The sequence below is a fragment of the Canis aureus genome, chromosome 24 (assembly GCF_053574225.1).
Source record: "Canis aureus isolate CA01 chromosome 24, VMU_Caureus_v.1.0, whole genome shotgun sequence".
In the NCBI taxonomy this organism is placed as follows: Eukaryota; Metazoa; Chordata; class Mammalia; order Carnivora; family Canidae; genus Canis; species Canis aureus.
Genome location: NC_135634.1, coordinates 44,487,494 through 44,508,722, shown reverse-complemented (window position 1 = coordinate 44,508,722; position 21,229 = coordinate 44,487,494). Strand labels below are relative to the sequence as shown.

The 21,229-nt window shown below is 52.8% G+C and overlaps 1 protein-coding gene across 1 annotated transcript; it reads left to right on the top strand.

Annotated features, from left to right (window-relative positions):
• The first annotated feature begins 11,467 nt into the window (after window positions 1-11,467).
• NMUR1 (neuromedin U receptor 1) lies at window positions 11,468-20,725 on the top strand. The gene is made up of 3 exons (XM_077869210.1): window positions 11,468-11,541; window positions 13,520-14,408; window positions 16,412-20,725. The coding sequence occupies exons 1-3, from the start codon at window positions 11,539-11,541 to the stop codon at window positions 16,789-16,791; spliced, it is 1,272 nt and encodes a 423-aa protein (XP_077725336.1). The 5' UTR covers window positions 11,468-11,538; the 3' UTR covers window positions 16,792-20,725.
• Window positions 20,726-21,229: the final 504 nt, after the last annotated feature.

The window sequence follows — 21,229 nt, the reverse complement described above, 5'->3', positions numbered from 1 at the left end:
CACTATCTTGGTAGTGGGGTGGGGAGCCCAAGGCAGCGATGGGCGAAGGGGAGACAGGCAGAAGCTGGGCAGGAAGCCACCAGGTCTGTGGGCAGACGCTGACTACTATTCTTTTCCACAAATTTTTAGAGGCAGAGTGGCAGGGCCAAAAGGATAAATTTCTATATTTTGGAACCTATTGCCAAATTTGTCTCCAATAATGCTGTAATTCTCATCGTGGTGAGGGAGCTGTTCCCCTCCACCTGAGAGGTTGGGTGCAGTGAGGACGGTGTCCTGCATGCCTCTCAGATAAAGGTGGGGAGAAGCCCACTTACAGTAAGGCTTAGAGAGGGTGAAGAGGGGTCTACAAGGCAGGGTGGTAGCAACTTAGAAGACTGGTTACACACTCAGGGGTGGTTGACCCTACAAATAAATATGCAAATAAATATGCAAATAGCAAAAGGCACCTTTCTTACTCACAGGGAGTAATGAATGGAAAGGGATAAATGCTGTGGTAGTTAGGTTGGAACTGGAGGTACTGATGTCAGTTTACATTTTTAAATATTTATAAATTAGATAGATATAAAATGAATATCAATGTGTGTGTTTAGGTATACGTTCACATACATATATATTTATGTTTATACGCATATTCCCTGGTTCTGCTCACTGAGACGGCCTGGGGGCAGCAACACTGCGGCAGTAATGAGCACAGCTGGCACCCAGATCTTGGTTTCTAAATCCATCCTCCACTGAAAGGAACCAGAGCTCCTCGGCAAATGGCTGATTTCAGGCTGGCCCAGGGAAACACATGATAAGCCTGGAATATCTTATTGTGCCAGAAAATGACAGAAATATTTAGGCTGAGGACATGTGGGGAGGATATAGGAGGCAGCTTAAAGGAGTTTCCACTGGCCAAGTGTCAGACAAATTTCGACATCATACATAACGATAATGGAGTATTGTCCATGGAATAAGATAAGAAATCTCAAGTCCACACAGATATAAATATATCATGAGAGAAGAAAATGTTTCTTTACAGTATAATGTCAGCTAATCAATGAAGAATGATAGAATTAAAACCACTGTTTGGCAATCGTTATAGCAATAATTAATTCATTGGAGAATCATAAATGGATGCTAAAATTAGTAAGAGTTTGATAAGAAATGGGTTATTCACATAACCTCAAAATGCCTCCTCATAAAATACACAGTGATCCCCAAAAGAAAAATAGTAAACACTAAATTCTACTCCTGAAACTATTACACTATACATTTAAATAAAAACTTGGAGAGGGGGAAGGAAAAATAGTAACTTTTCAGAGGAGGAACCTGCCAGGTACCACCCTAATCAAGGGAATAAAGTTGTCATCTTCAGGAATGGGGCAAATGGAAACTGTGTGCTGCCCCTGAAGAAGCAATGAAGAGAACACACCCGCCCCTCTCCATGGTATTCCTGCAAAAATGTGTAACACGAGTCTGGGTGGTGCAGTGGGTTAAGTATCTGACTCTTGATTTTGGCTCAGGTCATGATCTCAGGGTCATAAGATGAGCCCCATGTGGCAAGCTCTGTGCTCAGTGGGTCTGCTTGTCCCTCTCCCTCCCTGTCTACCCCTTCCCCTGCATGCACATGTTCTCTCTCTCAAATGAATAAAATCTTTAAAAAAAAGAAAAGAAACATTAGATAAATCTTAATTGAAAGAATACTACAAAATAACTGGCTTATAATTTTTTAAAAGATTTTATTTGTTTATTCATGAGAGACACACACACAGAAAGAGAGAAAGAGAGAGAGAGAGAGGCAGAGACACAGGCAGAGGGAGAAGCAGGCTCCCTGCAGGAAGCCCCATGTGGGACTTGATGCTGGGACTCCGGGATCACACCCTGAGCCAAAGGCAGATGCTCAACCGCTGAGCTACCCAGGCGTCTCTGGCTTATAATCTTAAAAAAAAAAAAAAAAAAAAAAAAAAGTCACGTTCATAAAAGTCAAGTGGAGATTGCAGAACTGTTCTGGACTGAGGATTAGCAGGGAGTAATGCCTCAAGGTGCAGTTCCCAATGGGGCTGGCTCAGCTGTGGTGATGTAGGAGGGGTCTCCCTTCCTAGGAAATGCACACTGACAGATTTAGGGAAACCTGAACCTCAGGTCAGCAAGTCACTGTCAAATGGTTCAGGACAAAAAGTTCTTTGTAGTCTTCTTGCAAAACTTTTTCTGGAATGTGTTTTGTCGTTACAAATGTCACGTGTGCCCAGGAGTCTATAAAAATGATCTCATTCATTTGATCCTCAGAGCAAATGGCTTAAGTTCCCCCCTCCCCTCCCCCCGACCTTGAGGGAGGACAGAAATGATGGCCGCAGCTCAACCAAGCAGCTGGGGCAGAGGGGCTTCAGCCAGGGTTGTGCCCTCCTTTGAGGTCATTCAAGAGCAGGGCTTTGCAGGGGGAGCGGGTACCAGCTGAACTCCTTCCTCCGAAGGGAAACAATCCTGAAGCCGGAAGAGCCCACTGACCTACAATGTCAGGGAGGACGGTCCTACTTTCACAGAGGGCCCACGTAGGGGATGTGATGGGGCCCAGGCTCCTGGCCAGAGGCCCCTGTGTGCCCCGGGGTGGCCCGGAGGTGCCCAGGCTGGGCCCAGGCCCACCACCAGCACCCGCAGGAGGCACCGTGGGGCTGAAGGCCCAGGGCCTGGCAGTGAGGAGTCCGGAGGAGAGCAGAACGCGTGTGGCCCCTCGCTCCTCACACCGGGCCTGGCAGAGGGGACAGATGGAAGGTGTGCTGGTCGGGGTGACAAAATGGCGGTCGTTTTGTGAGTGGTGAAAGGGGCCTCAGGTACCGGCTGGGGTGTGTGACTGGCTGGAGGTGACAGTGAACGCTTGTGTGTCCAGGTTCTCCTGAGTCTAACTGGAAGGAGGCTCTGACCAGACTGGGCCTGGTCCTAACGATGGTCTGAAGAGAGGGCTTGGCCAGAGACAAGACGCCAGGGAGAAACAAGGAACTGGGTTTTAACGCGAAAAAATAAATCGACGTGTGTATTAGAATAGGAGGAACAAACGATTGTTGAAAAACATTTTAAACTGAAAATAAACAGAATTACCTCTCCTGCTCCGGCCTTAACCTACTCCCCCGAGATAACCAGTGTTAACTTCTGAATCAGACGCAGGAAGAGACACAGCCGCCCCTCCCGTCAACCCTGATTCGCTCCCCGCCTGTGGGTCCCACACAGGCTGCAGGTGGACAACCCCACAGGATAGCCTCGGCCTGTTCTCCTGCCACCAACTCCATCAGGGAGATATGTGTCCCCAACCTGCATACTAGGAAGCTGAGGTCAGAGGAAGGAAGGGACTTGTCCAAGGTCACACATCCGAGTCCTTGCTCCTGCTGCAGCCGCCTTCTTTCACCGCAGAGTGACCTCTGCTCAGGGAAAGAGCCAGTCTGGAGCCAGGTGGGGGCTGGGGTCCTCCTGGGGCCCTTTCCAGGGGTAGGGGAGCTGCCTGACTGAACTGGTTCTGCCCTAATAAAGGTCTGCTTGTCGCAGCCTGCTCATTCCGTCTTTGTTTACAGTGCCTCCACACAAACACACTTGAGAACTTCGTGGGAACATGAGGGGCCGGAAGGCAGGATGCTAGCCGGAGGGCGGACAGGGCCTGCCCCTCCACCTACATGGGATGGGGCCTGTCTCCCTTCCCTACGCCTCTGGCCTTCAGTTTCCCCAAACCCCTTTTCACGGGGCAAAGAGGAACCTATTATTGTCTCTTGCTGCCTCGGAAGAAAAATAGCAAAAATCAGTTCATTTTGGGGGCGCCTGGGCAGCTCAGTCGGTTGAGAATCTGCCTCTTAGTTTCGGCTCCAGTCATGCTCTCAGGGTCATGGGATCGAGCCCCGCACTGGGCTCCACGCTCAGTGGGGAGTCTGCTTGAGATTCCCCCTCTCCCTCTGCCTCTCCCTTGCTCACATGTGTGAACTTTCTCTCTCTCTCAAATAAATAATCTTTAAAAAAATCATTTCATTTTTGTCCAGAAAATGTACCAAGCTTCTGAGACATGCACCTACTTTCTTTTATTTGAAAAATAGTTATCAGGGGTACCTGGGCGGCTCAGTGGTTGAGCATCTGCCTTTGGCTCAGGTCATGATCCCGGGGTCCTGTGATTGAGTCCCGCATCAGGCCTCCCACAGGGTGCTTGCTTCTCCCTCTGCCTATGTCTCTGCCTCTCTTTCTGTGTCTCTCATGAATAAACAAACAAACAAAATATATTTTAAAATTTTATTTATTTATTTATTTATTTATTTATTTATTTATTTATTTATTTATGAGAGAGAGAGAGAGAGAGAGAGAGAGAGAGGCAGAGACACAGGAGGAGGGAGAAGCAGGCTCCATGCTGGGAGCCTGATGTAGGACTCATCCAGGGACTCCAGGATCACGCCCCAGGCCGAAGGCAAGCACTAAACTGCTGAGCCACCCAGGGATCCCCACAAATAAAATATTAAAGAGTAAAGAAAAAGATACTCTTTACTTAAAAAAAAGGAAAAGAAAAATAGTTATCAAGTGCCAGCTAAGTGCTTTCTGGGCATTCTGTATCCTTTATTTCTTTTAATTCTCTCATGACTTTATAAATAGGTCTGTTGTCACCTCCATTTTGCAGATGAGGAAACTGAGGCATGGAAAGTCTAAGCGATATGCCTCTTCCCCTCCAAGAGCTTAAAAAGAGATAATAAAATTCCATTTTTGGAAACTCACAGTCTCTGAGCTGCAACCACAGATTCTGACCCCTTGGAATGCACCAAGCCCTAAATAGGAAACTCTTGAATTTTTTTTTCCAGAAGTTCCAGAGCCAACTGGGTACCAACACAGCTTCCAGGAAAAGGCACTCAGGAGCTGCCCAAGGGCTGGGAGCGGGGAGGGAGCTGAAGAGCCCATGGAAGGTGCCGCCCACAAGCAAGTCAAGGTCATTAAGAACAGCAGCCAGGTAGGGCAGTTCTTGAAGAAAACCTCATAATCCAATGATGGAAAGGCAGTGTGGGCTTGAGAACGGGATCCAGCCTAGGCGTGTTTACAAAAATGCAGTCTTTGAAGGAGAAATAAACATTTTTTTTTTAAGTCTAGACTCTTAAAATTTGATTGTTGGGGCGCCTGGGTGGCTCAGCGGTTGAGCATCTGCCTTTGGCTCAGGTTGTGATCCCGGGGTCCTGGGATCGAGTCCCGCATCAGGCTCCCCATGGAGGAGCCTGCTTCTCCCTCTGCCTGTGTCTCTGCCTCTCTCATGAATAAATAAAATCTTTAAAAAAAATAAACAAAATGTGATTGTCTTGGGAAATGGGGGACCTCTGGGGTCAGAACTGTAGGGTCAAAGGTATGAAGTGTTTTATTCAGATAGCCTTCGTTTCAAATCCCAGCTCCAGCCCTCATTAGCTGTGAGATCTTGGACAAGTCACTTAACGTCTTGGACTTGCTGCCTCCCTGTGCGTAAGGCCAGTTTGTCATAACCTCCATCTCGAGGCAGCTTGCAGGAGTAAATCGACATTTTCTACCTAAGAACAGGCTGTTTACACAAGTTGCTGTTTTTTTTGTTTTTTGTTTTTTTGTAAAGGTTTTATTTATTTATTCATGAGAGAGAGAGAGAGAGGCAGAGACACAGGCAGAGAGAGAAGCAGGCTCCATGCAGGGACCCCGTGGGACTCCATCCTGGGTCTCCAGGATCTTGCCCTGGGCCAAAGGCAGGTGCTCAACCGCTGAGCCACCCAGGGATCCCCAAGTCTGCTCTTTTTTGAGTCCAAATAGATCAGGGAAGTTTTAAACTTCCAGTTCCTGGATGTGGTGCCTCTGAGTACAAGTGCGAGCTGGTCTCTCCAAATTTAAAAATCTGGAATCTCTCATCTTCCCTGCAGATATGTTATCTCCTGGGCATCTTTTCCCAAAAATGTTTAGTGAGCCTGTTGGGACCCCCACCCCCACCCCCAAGCCAGGCCTCAGTGTGCCCTTTCTATGATGCTGGTGCATTTGAAGAGGCCTTGAACCCTGAGTGACAGGGATAGGTGTGCTTTGTTTTGGCGGCTTAGCACTCGGGCTGTCTGCCAGGGGCTGTGGATGAGCCAGCGAGTGGGAATCTGCCTTCCTCCTCTCCAGAAGTCCTGAAGGCTCACCTGTCCCGAGCAGTGAGAACGCCACGGTAGGATCCAACTGCATGGCCTGTCGAGTCTTGCTCACCCAGGGCAGGGAGTCTAGGCAAGTGCGCTACAGAAGTTGGGATGTGGTCCCAGCCAGGGACCCTGCATCCAGCAGGTGCAGACCCACACCACCCGGCCTTTGGGCTACATGTCTGGGTAGTGGGGCCAGCCACACAGCCTCCCTGGCCCTCCAGCTACCTGACAGTCTTCAGGAAATTCTGCCGATATTAGCCAGAGCCGGTTTTGACATTTGCAAACCGAGATCCTCTGCTGACAACCAGTTTCAGCAGTGGCATCTCCCGCCTCTCTGCCTTCAAGCGCTCAAACTCCTGCCTTCTCCTTACTTTGGGCCAGTTGTGCCCACACCGATGCCCACCCTCCAGCACACACTCTCAGCGTCCCCATGTTCTGTCCCTTTCTGCACGTCTAATGGTCGCTGGTTGATAGGCCCAATATTTTCCACTTACCTCCTGATGAAAAGACATTCATTCCATCTGCTCGGGCACTACCTGCACGTTTCGTCATTTATTTTCTGCCATTTGGTGTTATTTCCTTTGGAACTCTGAGCCTCTGTTTACTAGCACTTCGAATGCTTACTGCTTTTGCATGTGTTGGCTGTGGAAACAGTCTGCCTTGGGAACAGCAATAACCTCAACAAGATGTAAAACAGCAACCAGACCAACTAAACATTGTCTGCTTTCTTTTCTTTTCTTTTCTTTTCTTTTCTTTTCTTTTCTTTTCTTTTCTTTTCTTTTCTTTTCTTTTCTTTTCTTCTTTTCTTTTCTTTCTTTTCTTTTCTTTTCTTTCTTTCTTTTTTTTTTTTTTTTTGTTGTTGTTGTCTGCTTTCTGTGATCAGATGTGTTAAGTGAAAAGACATTACTCCTTCCAGGTTGGCTGCTCCCTTTACACCCATCCCTTGACACCATTGCGGATGGCAAGTGGAATTAACGATATTCAATGAAATACTGCACCTAAGCCACAACTGAAGTATTTAGTGGTAAAGGGGCATTAGGTCTGCAACTGATTCTCAAATTATGCTGATATTAAAAACTCAGAGGAAAGACAAAAACGCTAAGGCAAACACAGCAAAGTGCTGTGGACCAACGGGTCCCCAAGCCCTCTGACACCCGTCACTGGCAGGAGGACGGGGGGTTTGGTTCTGAGCTAACTGGGAGCATTCATAAAAGGCAAGATCCCAAGAGGGGCCTCTCTGATGCCTCTGACTGTGTTTGTTAACTGGGAAGGCCGCGTGGACCCACAGATACCAGGAGCACCAGTAACATCGAGCCCCACCCCGAGGGACACAGACTCAGGGCAAGAGAGACGCAAGCATTTTCTGACCCTCTCGATGTGTGACCTCAGCCTGTCCTCCCTTTGGCCACAAGTGGAGTTTGGGGCCTGGGGTACCAGCAAGCCATGGGGGGGCTGGGGGGGGAGGAGGTGGCTGACTCTGCACCCAGCCCTGCCCGAGAGACTGGGTGGTTTGGAACCAGGCTGCATGGCCCTCAGCAAGGGGCCAACTATTAGTCCCACGTGGCCCTCTCCATGGGCTGGAGGGGCCGAGGACTCCTTGGCCGCTGGTCCCCAAGGTCCAGCTATAAGGCCTGGGCCTCCTGCACTGTGGCCAGTCTCCCCACAAGTTTGTGTGTTCCTTCTTCTCACTGGAGCGCAGCTCTCCTGCCCCAGGTTGTTGGGGGACCTTGCCCTTCCAAGCCCTGCTGAGAAAGCTCTTCTGTCCTTCAGCTTCCACCCCAGCCTTGACTCCTGCCAGCTTTCTAGTATCTTCCAGAGAATTCCAAGCATAGTTACAGGTACCATTTCTTGAGTGTGTCAACCTAGGTGTTTTATTTATTTTATTTTATTTTTTTAAACTTTTATTTATTTATGATAGGCACACAGTGAGAGAGAGAGAGAGAGGCAGAGACACAGGCAGAGGGAGAAGCAGGTTCCATGCACCGGGAGCCCGACGTGGGATTCGATCCCGGCTATCCAGGATCGCGCCCTGGACCAAAGGCAGGCACCAAACCGCTGCGCCACCCAGTGATCCCCCTAGGTGTTTTAAACCCACATTATCTCACTTAATCCTCACAGCATCCTGAGTGACAGGTCTGTTCTTGCTGTTTTACAGACCCGGGGTTTGGAGTGCAAAGTGACTCATCTACGGCCACACAGCCAGCTTGTGGTAGTATGAGCAAGAATTCTCGTCCAGGCCTCACTTTCCCTTGCCTTCCTTTGCCTTTTCCTTGGGAGTGTGCTGGTCTCTATGAACAGATCCAGGCTTGGGGGCTGGGGGAGTGTGGATGGGCACACACAAGCTGCATAGTTTACTGGGTGGAGTGCAATCCGTACTCTGGAGGGGCTCAGGCCTTTTCTCTTCTCTCTCCTGGCCATGCCCTGGCCCGGGTCCAGCCAAGCAGAGCCAGGTGAGCAGTGCCTGACTTGGGGAGGTTCCTAGGTCAGCATGGCAACTCTCTCTCCTCCAGATGTTTGCTGTACCCAGCTCTCCATGTTTGCTGAGCCTGATTACTGGTGGGTCTTGGGCTGTCCCCATTGCCTAAGCTACAGAGCAGTTCCTCCCTCCCATCCAATGCCTCTGTGTCCCCAGACTCATCTCATCCTCCTTGTCTGGTCTCTATAGGCAGTTGAGCAGGGTGACAGGGTGGGGTGGGGGCTTCTAGGTGAACAGTGAATGTTCCAGGAGCTGCTCGGGTGGTGCTGGTGAAGACCTGGCTCAGGGCAGCTGCCCTTCTGGGGCTCTCAGGAATCAGCAGGTGAGGAAGGGCTATGGGGCCAATCACATACTTCAGGCTCATGAGCCCTGCACAGACCCCAGGACCTGAGAGGTCTCCCAAGTGGCTCTGTGGGCCCCAGACGCCCTCCCTTGGCAGATGTGCTGTTGTGGAGAGTTGGGGCCTTAACACCCGGGTCTGGGCAGCAGCCAGGTTCAGGAGACTGAATTATATACCCAGGAAACCTGAGGCATTTGTTACAGGCTTCACCCTGCAGGCATCCCCAGTAACTATGTCCTGGAGATACTTGCTCGGGATAGAGCAGAGAGGCAGCAGGATGTCCTCGGGTTCTGATGGGACATGCCACCATGGTGGTCTTGAGCTCAACCTGGGGCACCCAGGGCCCTCTGAATAGTGCAGGGACAGCCCAGCCTTGATAGCCACAGCACCTCTCTTTTTGGGGGACTATCCTTTATTTAGCTTGCCACGGTCTCTGATTGTTGTTAATGCTGTGAATGGTGCACCCAGCTGTAAGAGTTCCTGATTGGTGGAGCCATTCTGCCTCTTTAAGGCAGAAATGGGTCTTCTGGGATCCCTGGGTGGCGCAGCGGTTTAGCGCCTGCCTTTGGCCCAGGGCGCGATCCTGAAGACCTGGGATCGAATCCCACATCGGGCTCCCGGTGCATGGAGACTGCTTCTCCCTCTGCCTATGTCTTTGCCTCTCTCTCTCTCTCTCTGTGTGACTATCATAAATAAAAATAAAAATTAAAAAAAAAAAAAGAAATGGGTCTCCTCTTCCCCCTTCTTTCTTGGGCCCCCGAGCACCTCCAAGGGTTCCCCAGTGGGTCTCAGGATGCTCCAAGTGTGTGCATAGTGGTGCGTGTATATGTGAGTGTGACCCACGGATGGGGGCAGGTGTCAGCAATGCTTCTGCTAAATGCTGCCTGTGACCCCATGGTGAACTCTTTCTCAGGGGGGCCACCTACCCCTCATTGTTCCTCTGCTGTATGCTATGATAGCAGCCCAGACCTTGAAGGTTCAGTCATCTGGAGTTGAGGACTTAATTCTCAGGGAAGTCCCAGAATCCTTTTCCCCAAGGACATGTGGACCATCTGCCCCTGCACTGCTCACAACCTCTCCCTGTGCCTGGGCTTGTGTTTACATGTGGAGTTCCTGGGAAGGCAGGCCCGGTGGAGGCTCTGAGAGGGTACGACTCCCAGTCCCCAAGGCCAGACAGTGACTCATGGGTGGGGATGGAGGCTGTAGGGAAATTTGGGGGGAACAAAGTCACACTTCCAGTTGTCATTACGTAGCCTTTATTGAGTGCTGGCTGCACGCCAACCCGGTGCTAAATCTTCGCTGGGCAACCTCAAGGCACTCATGGTTACACATGCTACAGGAAGCAGAACTGAGGCACGGTGGGGCTGATCTCCTCCTATCCACACTGCTGACCAGCCACCTTCCTGGGTGCTAAGGCTTTGTACCTAACCCCTCCCAGTGCTCGTCAAAGTATGCTTCTGGGGCTTGGGGCTCCCTGGAGGGTATTTGTCAAAAATGGGGGTTGCTGGGCCTGGCCCAGACTTATCGAATTGGACTCTGGGAAGAGGCCCAGGAGCCAACATTTTGGCCTGTAAGATCCATGTGTCTAGGCTCCCTAGAAAGTTCCTGTTAAGTAACTTCCAGCTAAGGAGCTGTTTGGAGGAGGGGGTGGGGCAGGGAAGGGGCTTCCTGCTTGGCTTTACTGTGTAGAGTTTCAGGGAGCAGGAGGAGGCTGGGATCCCTGCAATCAAGACTCTTCCCTACAGTCCCTCCTTCCCTGGAGAGCATCCTACCCTGGGGTGCACCAGATGGAAGAACACTTGAATGGATGAGAGGGAGGGCATTTGGGGGTGAAGAATATAGTGAGGGGGAGCCAGGAAGGCAAGTGGTGCATGGGGGTCCAGCCAGGCTAGACTTTGGTGTGTTCTTTTTCAGAAGGAAGTGTGTGTGTGGGGGTGTCCCTGGGAGGGTTTTCCAGTAGAGGAACGATGTCTCTGGGGGTTCAGGAGGAAGACTGGGCCCTGGGGGACAGACTGGGGGGAGAGTGGAGCTTCCCTGGCAGTCCTGGGAAGGACGATGGGAGGGGGCGGGAACTGCTGGCCTGGGACTTGGGGCCGAGGGAGGGAGAGGAGACCTCCCAAGCCTAGGAGGGGGATGAGACCCTTTGGGACACGTGAACTTTGAGGTGCGTCTGAAATACGGGACAGGAGGAGGCGGGGGCTGGAGAGGCCCCATAATAAGGAGGTAGGCTGAAAGGCAGCCCCCCGAGCCCCGGGTGGGAGCTGGGCGCGGGAGCCACACCTGTCGCGCGCACTCCATCTTTCGGGGGCTCAGTCTTCTCCTGTGTAAATGGGCTGTGGTGAGGATCCCCCAGTGGTGCTCCCGGAGCGTCCCGTCCCGGAGGGCGGCTTGGAGAGGGGCGCTCTCTCGGAGCGCGCGTGCGGCCCGCGGCGGCGTCTGGGGCCCGGCTGCGGCGCGAGCCCCGCCCCCTGGTGGCGGTCCCTTTCGGGGCAGCGGGGCCACCGGCGGGCGGGGCGTCGGCGCGGGCTACTTGGGGGCCGGCACCGTCTGTCCGCCAGTCGGCCGGCTCCCGGCGCCGCGTCTGGTCGTCGGTCTCGGCGGAGCGCATGGTAGGGCCACGGGCGCCGCGGCCGGCGGGGCGCGGGCGGGGGGCGCGGGGCGGGGGGGCCGGGGGTCCCGTCCAGGCGCCCCACCTCTCGGGGGCCTCGCAGCCGCCGGGTTACTTCTGGCTTTTTGCGGGACGCGGGCGCTGCCACCCTTCCCGGGGCGCAGGAGTCCCTGGAGCATCCCCGGCTCATCCCCGCCTCATCCCCGCGGCCCCGCAGCCTGGGAGTCGGGGGTGAAAATGCCCCTCCAGGCCCAGAATGCGGGGATCAGGTGTGGGACCGGCAAGGAGGCTGGGGGAGACCTCGGGGTGGAGGTGCTGGGGAGGAGAAAGATATTCAGGATTAAGAATTCTTGGGGTCTGGGAGAGAAAAGGACCCAGAAAGAAAGCTGAAGGGTGGCTGCACAGGCAACGGGCGCCAAGCCCCTACTGAGAAGAGGCAGTGGAGCTGAAGGAACAGTGAGCGGGTCCAGGAACCGAGCCTGAAAACCCGCAGTTGCTCCGAGGACAGGGGTTGGGGTGGGGGTGGGGGGGGTGGGGGGGCTTGGCCAGAGGGCTAAGGAGGACGGTCCCCAGATCCTGGCCTGTCCCACCAAACCACCTGCCCTGCCAAATATTGTTTCAGTCCCTGCCCCATCTCCCTCGGACTGTTGTTTGTTTTTAAAGATTTTATGTTATTTTCTTTTTATTTTTTTAAAAAAGATTTTATTTATTTATTCATGAGAGATACAGAGAGAGAGGCAGACACAGGCAGAGGGAGAAGCAAGCTTCCTCTGGGGAGCCTGATGCAGGACTCGATCCCAGGACCCCGGGATCAGGACCTAAGCCAAAGGCAGATGCTCCACCACTGAGCCACCCAGGTGCCCTGTTATTTTATTTTTTTTAAATTAATTAATTAATTTATTTATTTGAGAGGGAGAGAGAGAATACTAAGTAGACTCCCCACTGATCGAGGAGCCTGAAATAAGGCTTGATCTCAAGACTCTGAGATTATGACCAAAGCCAAAATCAACAGTAGGTAGATTAAAGACTGAGCCACCCATGCTCCCTTAATATTTTACTTTTATTTTTTTAAAAAAAGATTTTATTTATTTATTCATGAGAGAAGGGGGGGGGGCAAAGACACAGGCTGAGGGAGAAGCAGGCTCCATGCAGGGAGCCCGTTGTGGGACTCAATCCCAGGACTCCAGGATCACGCCCTGGGCGGAAGGCAGGTGCTAAACCGCTGAGATTTTATTTTTAAGTAATCTTCACACCCAATATGGGTCTTGAACTCATAACCCCAAGACCAAGAGTTAGTTGGGTGCTCTACTGACTGAGCCAGCTAAGCACCCTTCCCTTGGACTGCTCTTCCCTGCCACGTGGGAAGTAAGGATAATGTTACTATGCATTGATATTGCACACCTGAATTGTGGCAGGCACACCCTGAGAACTTTATATGTGTTCTCTCATTTAATCTTCACAGAAATCATGAGGTAAGCTTTGTGGACCACCCGGGCTGCCCATTTTTTAAAGATTTTATTTATTTTATTTATTTATTCATGAAAGACATACAGAGGCAGAGACATGGAGAAGCAGGCTTCTTGCTGGGAGCCGGATGAGGGACTCGATCCCTAGACCCCGGATCACTCCCTGAGCCGAAGGCAGATGCTCAACCACTGAGCCACCCAGGTGTCGTGGTTTCTTTTATTTCTTAGCAGGACATGAAATCATGTTTATCGGGATCCCTGGGTGGCTCAGCGGTTTAGCGCCTGCCTTTGACCCAGGACATGATCCTGGAGGCCCCGGGATCAGTCCCACGTCGGGCTCCCTGCATGGAGCCTGTCTCTCCCTCTGCCTGTGTCTCTGCCTCTCCCTCTCTTTCATGAATAAATAAAATCTTAAAAAAAAAAAATCATGTTAGTGTCGCTGGCCCCTTCGGTCTCCTGGATCCCCAGGGATTTCCGAGTGACTTTTCTGGGCGTCTCTGTTCTGTTCCACAGGCTCCTCTCTGCTTCAATTGCTCCATCCTCCCCGGAGACACGTCCCCACGGGACGCGGGGAGCCTGGTGCCCTGCAATGGCAGTCGGGCGTTGGGGCTTTCTGACCCCGAGGACTTAAACCTCACCGACGAGGAACTGAGAATCAAGTACCTGGGGCCCCAGCAGACAGAGCTGTTCGTGCCCATCTGCATCACGTACCTGCTGATCTTCGTGGTGGGCGCCGTGGGCAACGGGCTGACCTGCGCGGTCATCCTGCGCCACAAGGCCATGCGCACCCCCACCAACTACTACCTCTTCAGCCTGGCGGTGTCGGACCTGCTGGTGCTGCTCGTGGGCCTGCCCCTGGAGCTCTATGAGATGTGGCGCAACTACCCCTTCCTGCTGGGCGCGGGGGGCTGCTACTTCCGCACGCTGCTCTTCGAGACGGTGTGCCTGGCCTCGGTGCTCAACGTCACGGCCCTGAGCGTGGAGCGCTATGTGGCTGTGGTGCACCCGCTGCAGGCCAGGTCCATGATGACTCGGGTGCACGTGCGCCGTGTCCTCGGAGCCATCTGGGGCCTCGCTGTACTTTGTTCTCTGCCTAACACCAGCCTGCACGGCCTCCAGCAGCTGGAAGTGCCCTGCCGGGGCCCGGTGCCCCACTCGGCTGTGTGCACCCTGGTCCACCCCCGGGCCCTCTACAACCTGGTCGTGCAGATCACCACCCTGTTCTTCTTCTGCCTGCCCATGGCCACCATCAGCGTGCTGTACCTGCTCATCGGGCTGCGGCTGCGGCGGGAGCGATTACTGGTGCTCAGGCCGGAGGCCAGGGGCAGGGCCGGGTCGCGCGACAGCTGCAGATTTCCGGGCTCGCAGGATCGGGGGCGGACACAGGTGACCAAGATGCTGTGTAAGTGCTGCTACCGGGAAGAGAGGCGGGGCCAGACCCTGGGGGGTGAGGCTAGAGCTTCCCGGACCTGGGGGCTGAGGGTCTGGGTTTCCGATGGAGGCTGAGTGTGAGGTCTGGAGTTACCCCCCTCCCCCCGCCCTGTGTGTGTGCACGCACGTGTGTGATTACTCTCTGAGAGACTCGTATCAAAGATAAATGGCAGTATGGGCCACATAATTTGTGGGGGCTGAGGCAAAATGCAAATTTGGGGTCCCCTGTTCAAAGATCATTATGACTGTCCAGAGAGCAATAGTCATTAAACTAAGCCCAGGGTCATTCTAAGCTTGGAGGCCTGTGCAGATGGTGGCAGAGGGTGGCTCACCCATGCAGCTGGCATTGGCTCGTGGAATCAAACTCACAGACTGGGCAAGGGCATGTGGCTGGCTTCTGGGAGGGCAGAGCTGTTCGTGGGAGCTGGACCCTACAGGTCTCTCATCTTTGCTCCTAAACATCTCTTTGCTCCGAGGCCAAGGGCAGCCTGGGAAGCATAGCCATGGGCACAGAGTTCCTCTTTCTTGAGGAATGGCCCTCTTCTCTTAATGGCTGTTGAAACGTCCCAGGTAAGAATTCTGATTGACAGGCTTAGGTCATGGCCTGCTCCCAGGCCAGAGTGGCAGGATGCCGAGGTCTGTAGCCCCCACACGTAGACTCACGTGCTGGGATCTGGGGGGAGCAGAGTTCCCCAGAGAAGGCGAGCAAGGTGTTGGAAGGGCAAGATGATAGGTTTCCTCCATGTAGTACCTGTGGGTCCTCGAGGACCGCGGGGATGACTGTTGTCTAAAAGAGGCTCATCAGGAGGTGTGTTTGTGAGGGTCAGTGTGCAGAGCACAGGAGAGTCAGGGCAGAGGTGTGGATGGGGGCAGGCCAGCTGGGTGGAGGCTCTGGGTCTTACTCTTCTCTAGATCCGGCCCTTTTTCAAAATCAGAGGCTCTGAGGAAGCCAGACTAAATGACACAAAGCCAATTCACGATTTCCTCCTCAACCTGACCCACCCTCGCAAGGCCTGAATCAGGTAGATGGACTGAGACAGGGCAAGACAGAGGTAGTGAGACCTTGGTCAAAGCCATGGGATTATAGCCAGCTCACTGGGGACTGCCCTATTCCCAGAAAGAGACCCATTCTTCTTGTGCCCCAGTAAGTGTCCCAAAGCCAAGGCCACTTGTGCAGCTCCCTAAAGTGGACTGACCCCAGAGTTCCAAGCTTGCCTTTCAGCTCTGCCCTGTGAAGCCTGCCCTACAGACCCCCTGCCCCCTCTGCCTCTGCCTCCTACTCCTTTGCCCTGCAGGTACCAAGTCTGCTCAGCTGGGATGGCCCTCACCCTGGGAAGCTGGGGTGGTTCCTTCAGGGATGGTGCCTGGCTTGCTGGCCTGGGGCTCTGGCCTTCTCTCCCTCCCTCCCTCCTTCCCCCCAGCTTCACTTTCAGAGGGCCATGGGCTGGGGATGTGGGCTAGGGATGTTGTAAGCAACATCCTGATGGAAATCCCAGATGATGAGGGAAAACCGTGCTGGGGTGTGGTGGGGAAGGCACGGCAGGGGAAGATAGGCAGTTGGAGAAGCAAACACAAGAGATAAGAAACAAAAATCAAGGCAAGCCCGATGACAGGCATGACTGGTTGACACTACAGCTGAAGGGAAGCTCTGGGAAGCTGGGTGATGTCTTAGCTAAGAGTCACCTAGTTCCAGACTCTTGTGATGGGAGAGCCAGACTGGGCCAGCTTGGCTCACGCGCCCACACCCGGTCCAGTTGACTGTGGCTGGGAGTAGGGCAGGGGCCCACTGCCCAGGCAGTGACAGTGGTGAGACCAGCCTTCCTGAAGGGTGTGCTGAGGCTAGGGTGGGCAAACTTCCAGAACCTTCCAGATGGACAGTGGGCGTGGGTGGCAAGGTGAGAATGACCAGACTACCGTGAAGCCCAGGGAAGGCAGTCTGGCAGGCACACAAGTCTCCCTTCTGTGCCCCCACAGTTGTGCTGGTCGTGGTGTTTGGAATCTGCTGGGCCCCCTTCCACATTGACCGCCTCATGTGGAGCTTTGTGTCCCACTGGACCGAAGGCCTGCACCTGGCCTTCCAGTACGTGCACGTTATCTCCGGCGTCTTCTTCTACCTCAGCTCGGCCATTAACCCCGTGCTCTACAACGTCATGTCAAGCCGCTTCAGGGAGACTTTCCAGGAAACCCTGTGCTTGGGGACTCAGTGCCGCTACCACAGGCCCCGCCACAGCTCAAGCCTCAGCAGGGTGACCATGGGCAGCACCCTGTGTGACCTGGGCTCCCCGGGCACCAGGGCCCAGCCTCTGTTGGAGAATGGTGGCCGAGAGGGGCTGCAGGAGACTGACCCCTTCTGAGTGGAGCCTGGAAGCAGCTTCAGCAAGAGAGACCAGAGTGCCACATGCGGTTCTGGAAGGGGTACTCACCCTCCTCCGCTGGGATGTCTTCTCAAACTGTCCCCCTTTGTGTCCCATCCCCACTTCGGCCTATAAACTCTGACCAGCACCTCAGTGACTCCTGCCCCCATCCAAGTTTTTGGAAGGGATACAAGCCTGCTCTCTGCCCCCCAGAGCCGTGGGCCTGCAGGTAAAGTCCTTCTTCTCCAGAACCAAGGCAGCTAGTTAAGTGGCAGAGCAAGCCTCCATCTGGGGTCTCCCCCACCCCACCCCTAGTTTCTGAAATGTTTTTGTGGGGCCCCACCGTTCCTTCCCATTTCTCGTTGAGATCCTGCAGGTTCTGGCCCATTCTGGCACTCTCCAGCTCTTGGCCTGTACTTGGGGACCCCTGTCAACCTGACCCTCTGTGGCCCTCACGCAGTCAGCACATTCTGCTCTGGATCTCCACCTGGTGGAGTGGCTGGGCCACAGGGGTGCCAGGGATCCGGGGGACCTGGTTCCAGTCTCAGCCCTGCTGCTACCACCTTGCAGCGTGGCATCACCTTCGCAAGCCTTGGTCCCTGGTCTGAAAAATAAGAGGCCCTGACATTCTACGGTGTCACACTTTGGCACCTTACCTGTGGTCTTCTGAGCATATGCATCAGTCAGTGCTTGTAGCAAAACTGTCAGAAAACCTTAGATCAACAAAGGCAGAAATTACCCTCTACTTCCTCACCACCCCGCGACTCCTGCTCTGTCCCTGACCTCTGTGTCTCCCCCAGCCCCTGCACTGAAAGCCACTCCGGGCATGTTCTTTGCTTGACACCGACTGAGGTCTGGCGAGTGAGCGGAGACCCCTGCTCGGCTCTGTCCTTGCCTCCCTGTGAGCTGGTTTGGGGCCCTGAGGTGAGCAGAACCCAGGGCCTGGCTGACCAGAGGGTTCCAGAGACAAGAGACACGAGCCAACCAAGGGCAAGGAGTGACCCTGTGAGGACAGTTTTGTTTGGGGCTCAGTGAGGTGAGAAGAGACAGCGACCAGTCCCTTGTGTCCTGAAAACAGAGTCCCATCCCAAATGGGGGGCTGAGGGGCAGTGGTCAGGATCCACTCAGTGGCCGGAACTTGACCTGCTGCAAGTCCGCGAACGCTGTCCCCCTTCCGAGAGGAGACTCCTGTGAAAGGACCCCTGGTCCCTTTGGTGGGGTGCTGAGGGTGCCCCGGGTGGAGGAGGCAGCGGGTCTGTCGTCTGGGTCCCCCTTGCCTGCAGACCCTTCCTAGCTCAGGACCCGGGTCCCCTGCCCGTGAAGTGCAGAGATTGTACAGGGTTGCACATAATGTTCTGGAGTGTTCAAATTCAATTGTAAAAATAGCAAATGCTCTTTGAAGAAAACTTGGAAAGTGCAAATAAGCAAAAATGAAAACAATTTAAAATAGTTAAAATCCACCCTTGCTGGGGCTGGTGGGAGGGAGACATGGGGAGTTGTTCAATGGGTATAGAGTTTGTTTTGCCAGATGAAAAAATTCTGGAGACTGGTTGCACAAGAGTGTGAATGTACTTCATGCTGAACTATAATACTCTTATGTGGTTACAAGGATGTCTCATGCTATGTATTTTACCATAATTCAGATGGGGACTTGTGAAAAGAAGCAGTGCAGCAAGCGGCCCCTGCAGTGGGTCCCCGGAGCCCAGGGGTGGTGAGGCGGTGGGGGTGGGGGACACTTAGATCCCCGACTCCAGGCTGCAGTTGTTCCCAGAGACTGTCAGAGATGACTTAGGGGCCTGAGGAGCTCGGGTCAGTGTGCATCTAGGAGAGGCCCGCTGGGTGCCCAGGAGCACCGGGCTGACTGGGAAAGTGGGGACAGGAGCTGTCAGAAGGTGTGGCTCCCCTCAGTGTGGAGTGGATGCCTGTCTCTCAAGTGCCTCTGCAGCATGTTGGTGGGTAGGTCCCATTTGTCATGGGTCACCAGTTGCCATGGAAGATGGAAACGGTAGCTCTGGGCTCAGCCCTGGAGAAAAAGGGATGGAGGCAGAAAGGCCAGCCAGCAGGATCCCCCTCTTCTGGATGGGGAAGCAGAGTCCCCTGCAGCACCGGTCAGGGTGGGGGCGGCATTCCCATGAGCGCCCAGTGCTACTCCCAAGCCAGGAGAAGAATGGGGGCTCTCTGCACTTCTCATCTGTTCTAGTCTTGGCATTCTCTAGGGTGGCATCGAAGGCCACAAGGATGTGCCTCTGCCTCCCTGGTTTCAGCTCCTGATCCTTCCTGCAGTCCTGGAGACCTCTCCTCCACCCCAGTGCTGGGCCCCTTGGTTACATCCTCACTCCCAGGAGTTCCAAGAATTTTTCCATTTCAGGAAGTGTGAACTCTTGACCATGACTGCCTCCTTCCTGCTCTGCTACCCCGATGATACATTTTTCGATTTCATCCAGCCTTCCTTATTCCTGACTGCTCTGCTTTCCCCCAAGCCATCCTCGCCTCCTTCCTGATGGGTCCTACGTCCCGCGGTCCATCACACGCAACCTTCTTGGCTAGTATCTCTTCTGAGAGCCATGGTGAACATACTGGAATCATCCTTCTCAGAAAAAAGGTTTATTTTCTCTGCGAATTTGAGTCCCAAGATTAGTCTCGACAAACAAAGCTGCATTTGTCCACCCTTCCTTCTGTTAAGTATCTACTCAGAAAACATAAAGGACACAGCACTTGCCACCTATTTCAACCTCATCTTGTACGCTTAGAGTCTTCCTCTCTTCCCCATGCTCCCTTCTAATGGATCTACCAAGTTTTCTTTCCCAGGTTTTCCATGTAGAGAGGAGTTGCCTTTCCGGGGGGGCCCTCTGGCATTTGCACTCCATTCGCAGGGTGTGTGTGTGTGTGTGTGTGTGTGTGTGTGTGTGGCGGGGAGAAATCCCTCAGTGTGTGACTCTCATTGGAGACCAAGCCCAGCCCCCCACTACAGAAGCTGAAAGGCTTCCAGTCACTTTCCACCACTTACGTCACCGTGTGGCCCATGACTTGTACTCAGGCAGCTGGATGATCCGACATGAGACTCCTGTCCAGAGCAGGTGATACTAAGACCCATGACAGCAGGGGCAGACGTGTCCAGGACCACAGTGCTCACAGCAGTGTCCCATCAGGACTGTTCCTGGGCCTTCTGCCACCAGCCTCCCCTGGTTTCTGCCCAGTTTCTCTGCCAGGTTTTCCGGCCTTCCTGTTGATGTTCTGAGCTGCCAAGAGCTTTTCAATAAACTCCTTTTCTGCTAGAGTTGGCCAGAGTTGTTTGCTGTTGTTTGCAACTAAGAACCTTAACAGATTCATCTGTTTATTGGTTTGAAGGTTATGCATTGTTTGTTTTACTAGTGGTTATCTTTACACATTTCTAAGATAAGCATATATTATCTAAGATAAGCATATATTGATTTGTTAAAATCCCAAACTACAGTCTGTAATACTTCATAATCATTGTCATTCTATCTTACTGTTTTAAAACTATCTTTGGTTTTTCAAAATTTATTTATTTTTAAAGATTTATTTATTTGAGGGATGCCTGGGTGGCTCAGCGTTTGAGTGTCTGCCTTTGGCTCAGGGCGTGATCCCAGGATCCTGGGATCAAGTCCCGCATTGGACTCCCTGCAGGAAGCCTGCTTCTCCCTCTGCCTAGGTCTCTGCCCCTCTCTGTGTCTCTCATGAATAAATAAATAAAATCTTAAAAAAAAAAGATTTATTTATTTAAGAGAGAGTATGAGCGGGGAGGGGCAGAAGGAGAGGGAGAGAGAATCTCAAGCCGATTCCTCACTGAACGCAAGCTGGATGTGGGGCTTGAGCTCATGACCCTGAAATCATGACCTGATCCAAAACCAAGAGTCAGACACTTAACTGACTGAGCCACGCAGGCACTCCTATCTTTTTTTTTTTTTTTTTTAAGGCAAGGAAGATGAAGACAGGTTTAAGGAATTCGATCCTAGAAACATTTACATTTACATTTTTCTAATAAACCTCTTCAGCACAAGAAAAGAACTTGAGTGTGCTTCTACTGACAAAGCAGTAGGGTGTAGAGGTGGTGAGCAAGGACTCTGGAACCAGGCTGCTCGGGTTGGAATCTGCGCTCAGCCACTAACTACCCTTAAAAGTCAGAATGGCCTTTGGCCAAAGTCTGACTGGACTGAGAGGTATTGACATTTCTAAACAAAGAATGTGTAATCCGCCTGCACACAAATCAGAGACCTCAGAGTCTAACATTGACAACAGCGTCCTTCCAAACAGTGTCCAGGTTCCTAAATCTACATGGTTTAGTGTGATAAAGGTAGTTACTCTTTAAGGGAAATGTCCCTTTGTGTGGCCTCCTTAATTGCAGTATTCCAACCTCACCCTCTTTCAAGCTTGTGCACGGGGTAGGGAAGGACAACTCAGACTCACAAACCTGACA

Excerpts from the sequence above, each read along its gene's own strand:
- NMUR1 (XM_077869210.1), top strand. Across the intron at positions 14,409-16,411 it reads ACAGGTGACCAAGATGCTGT|TTGTGCTGGTCGTGGTGTTT; the intron begins GTAAGTGCTGCT and ends GTGCCCCCACAG.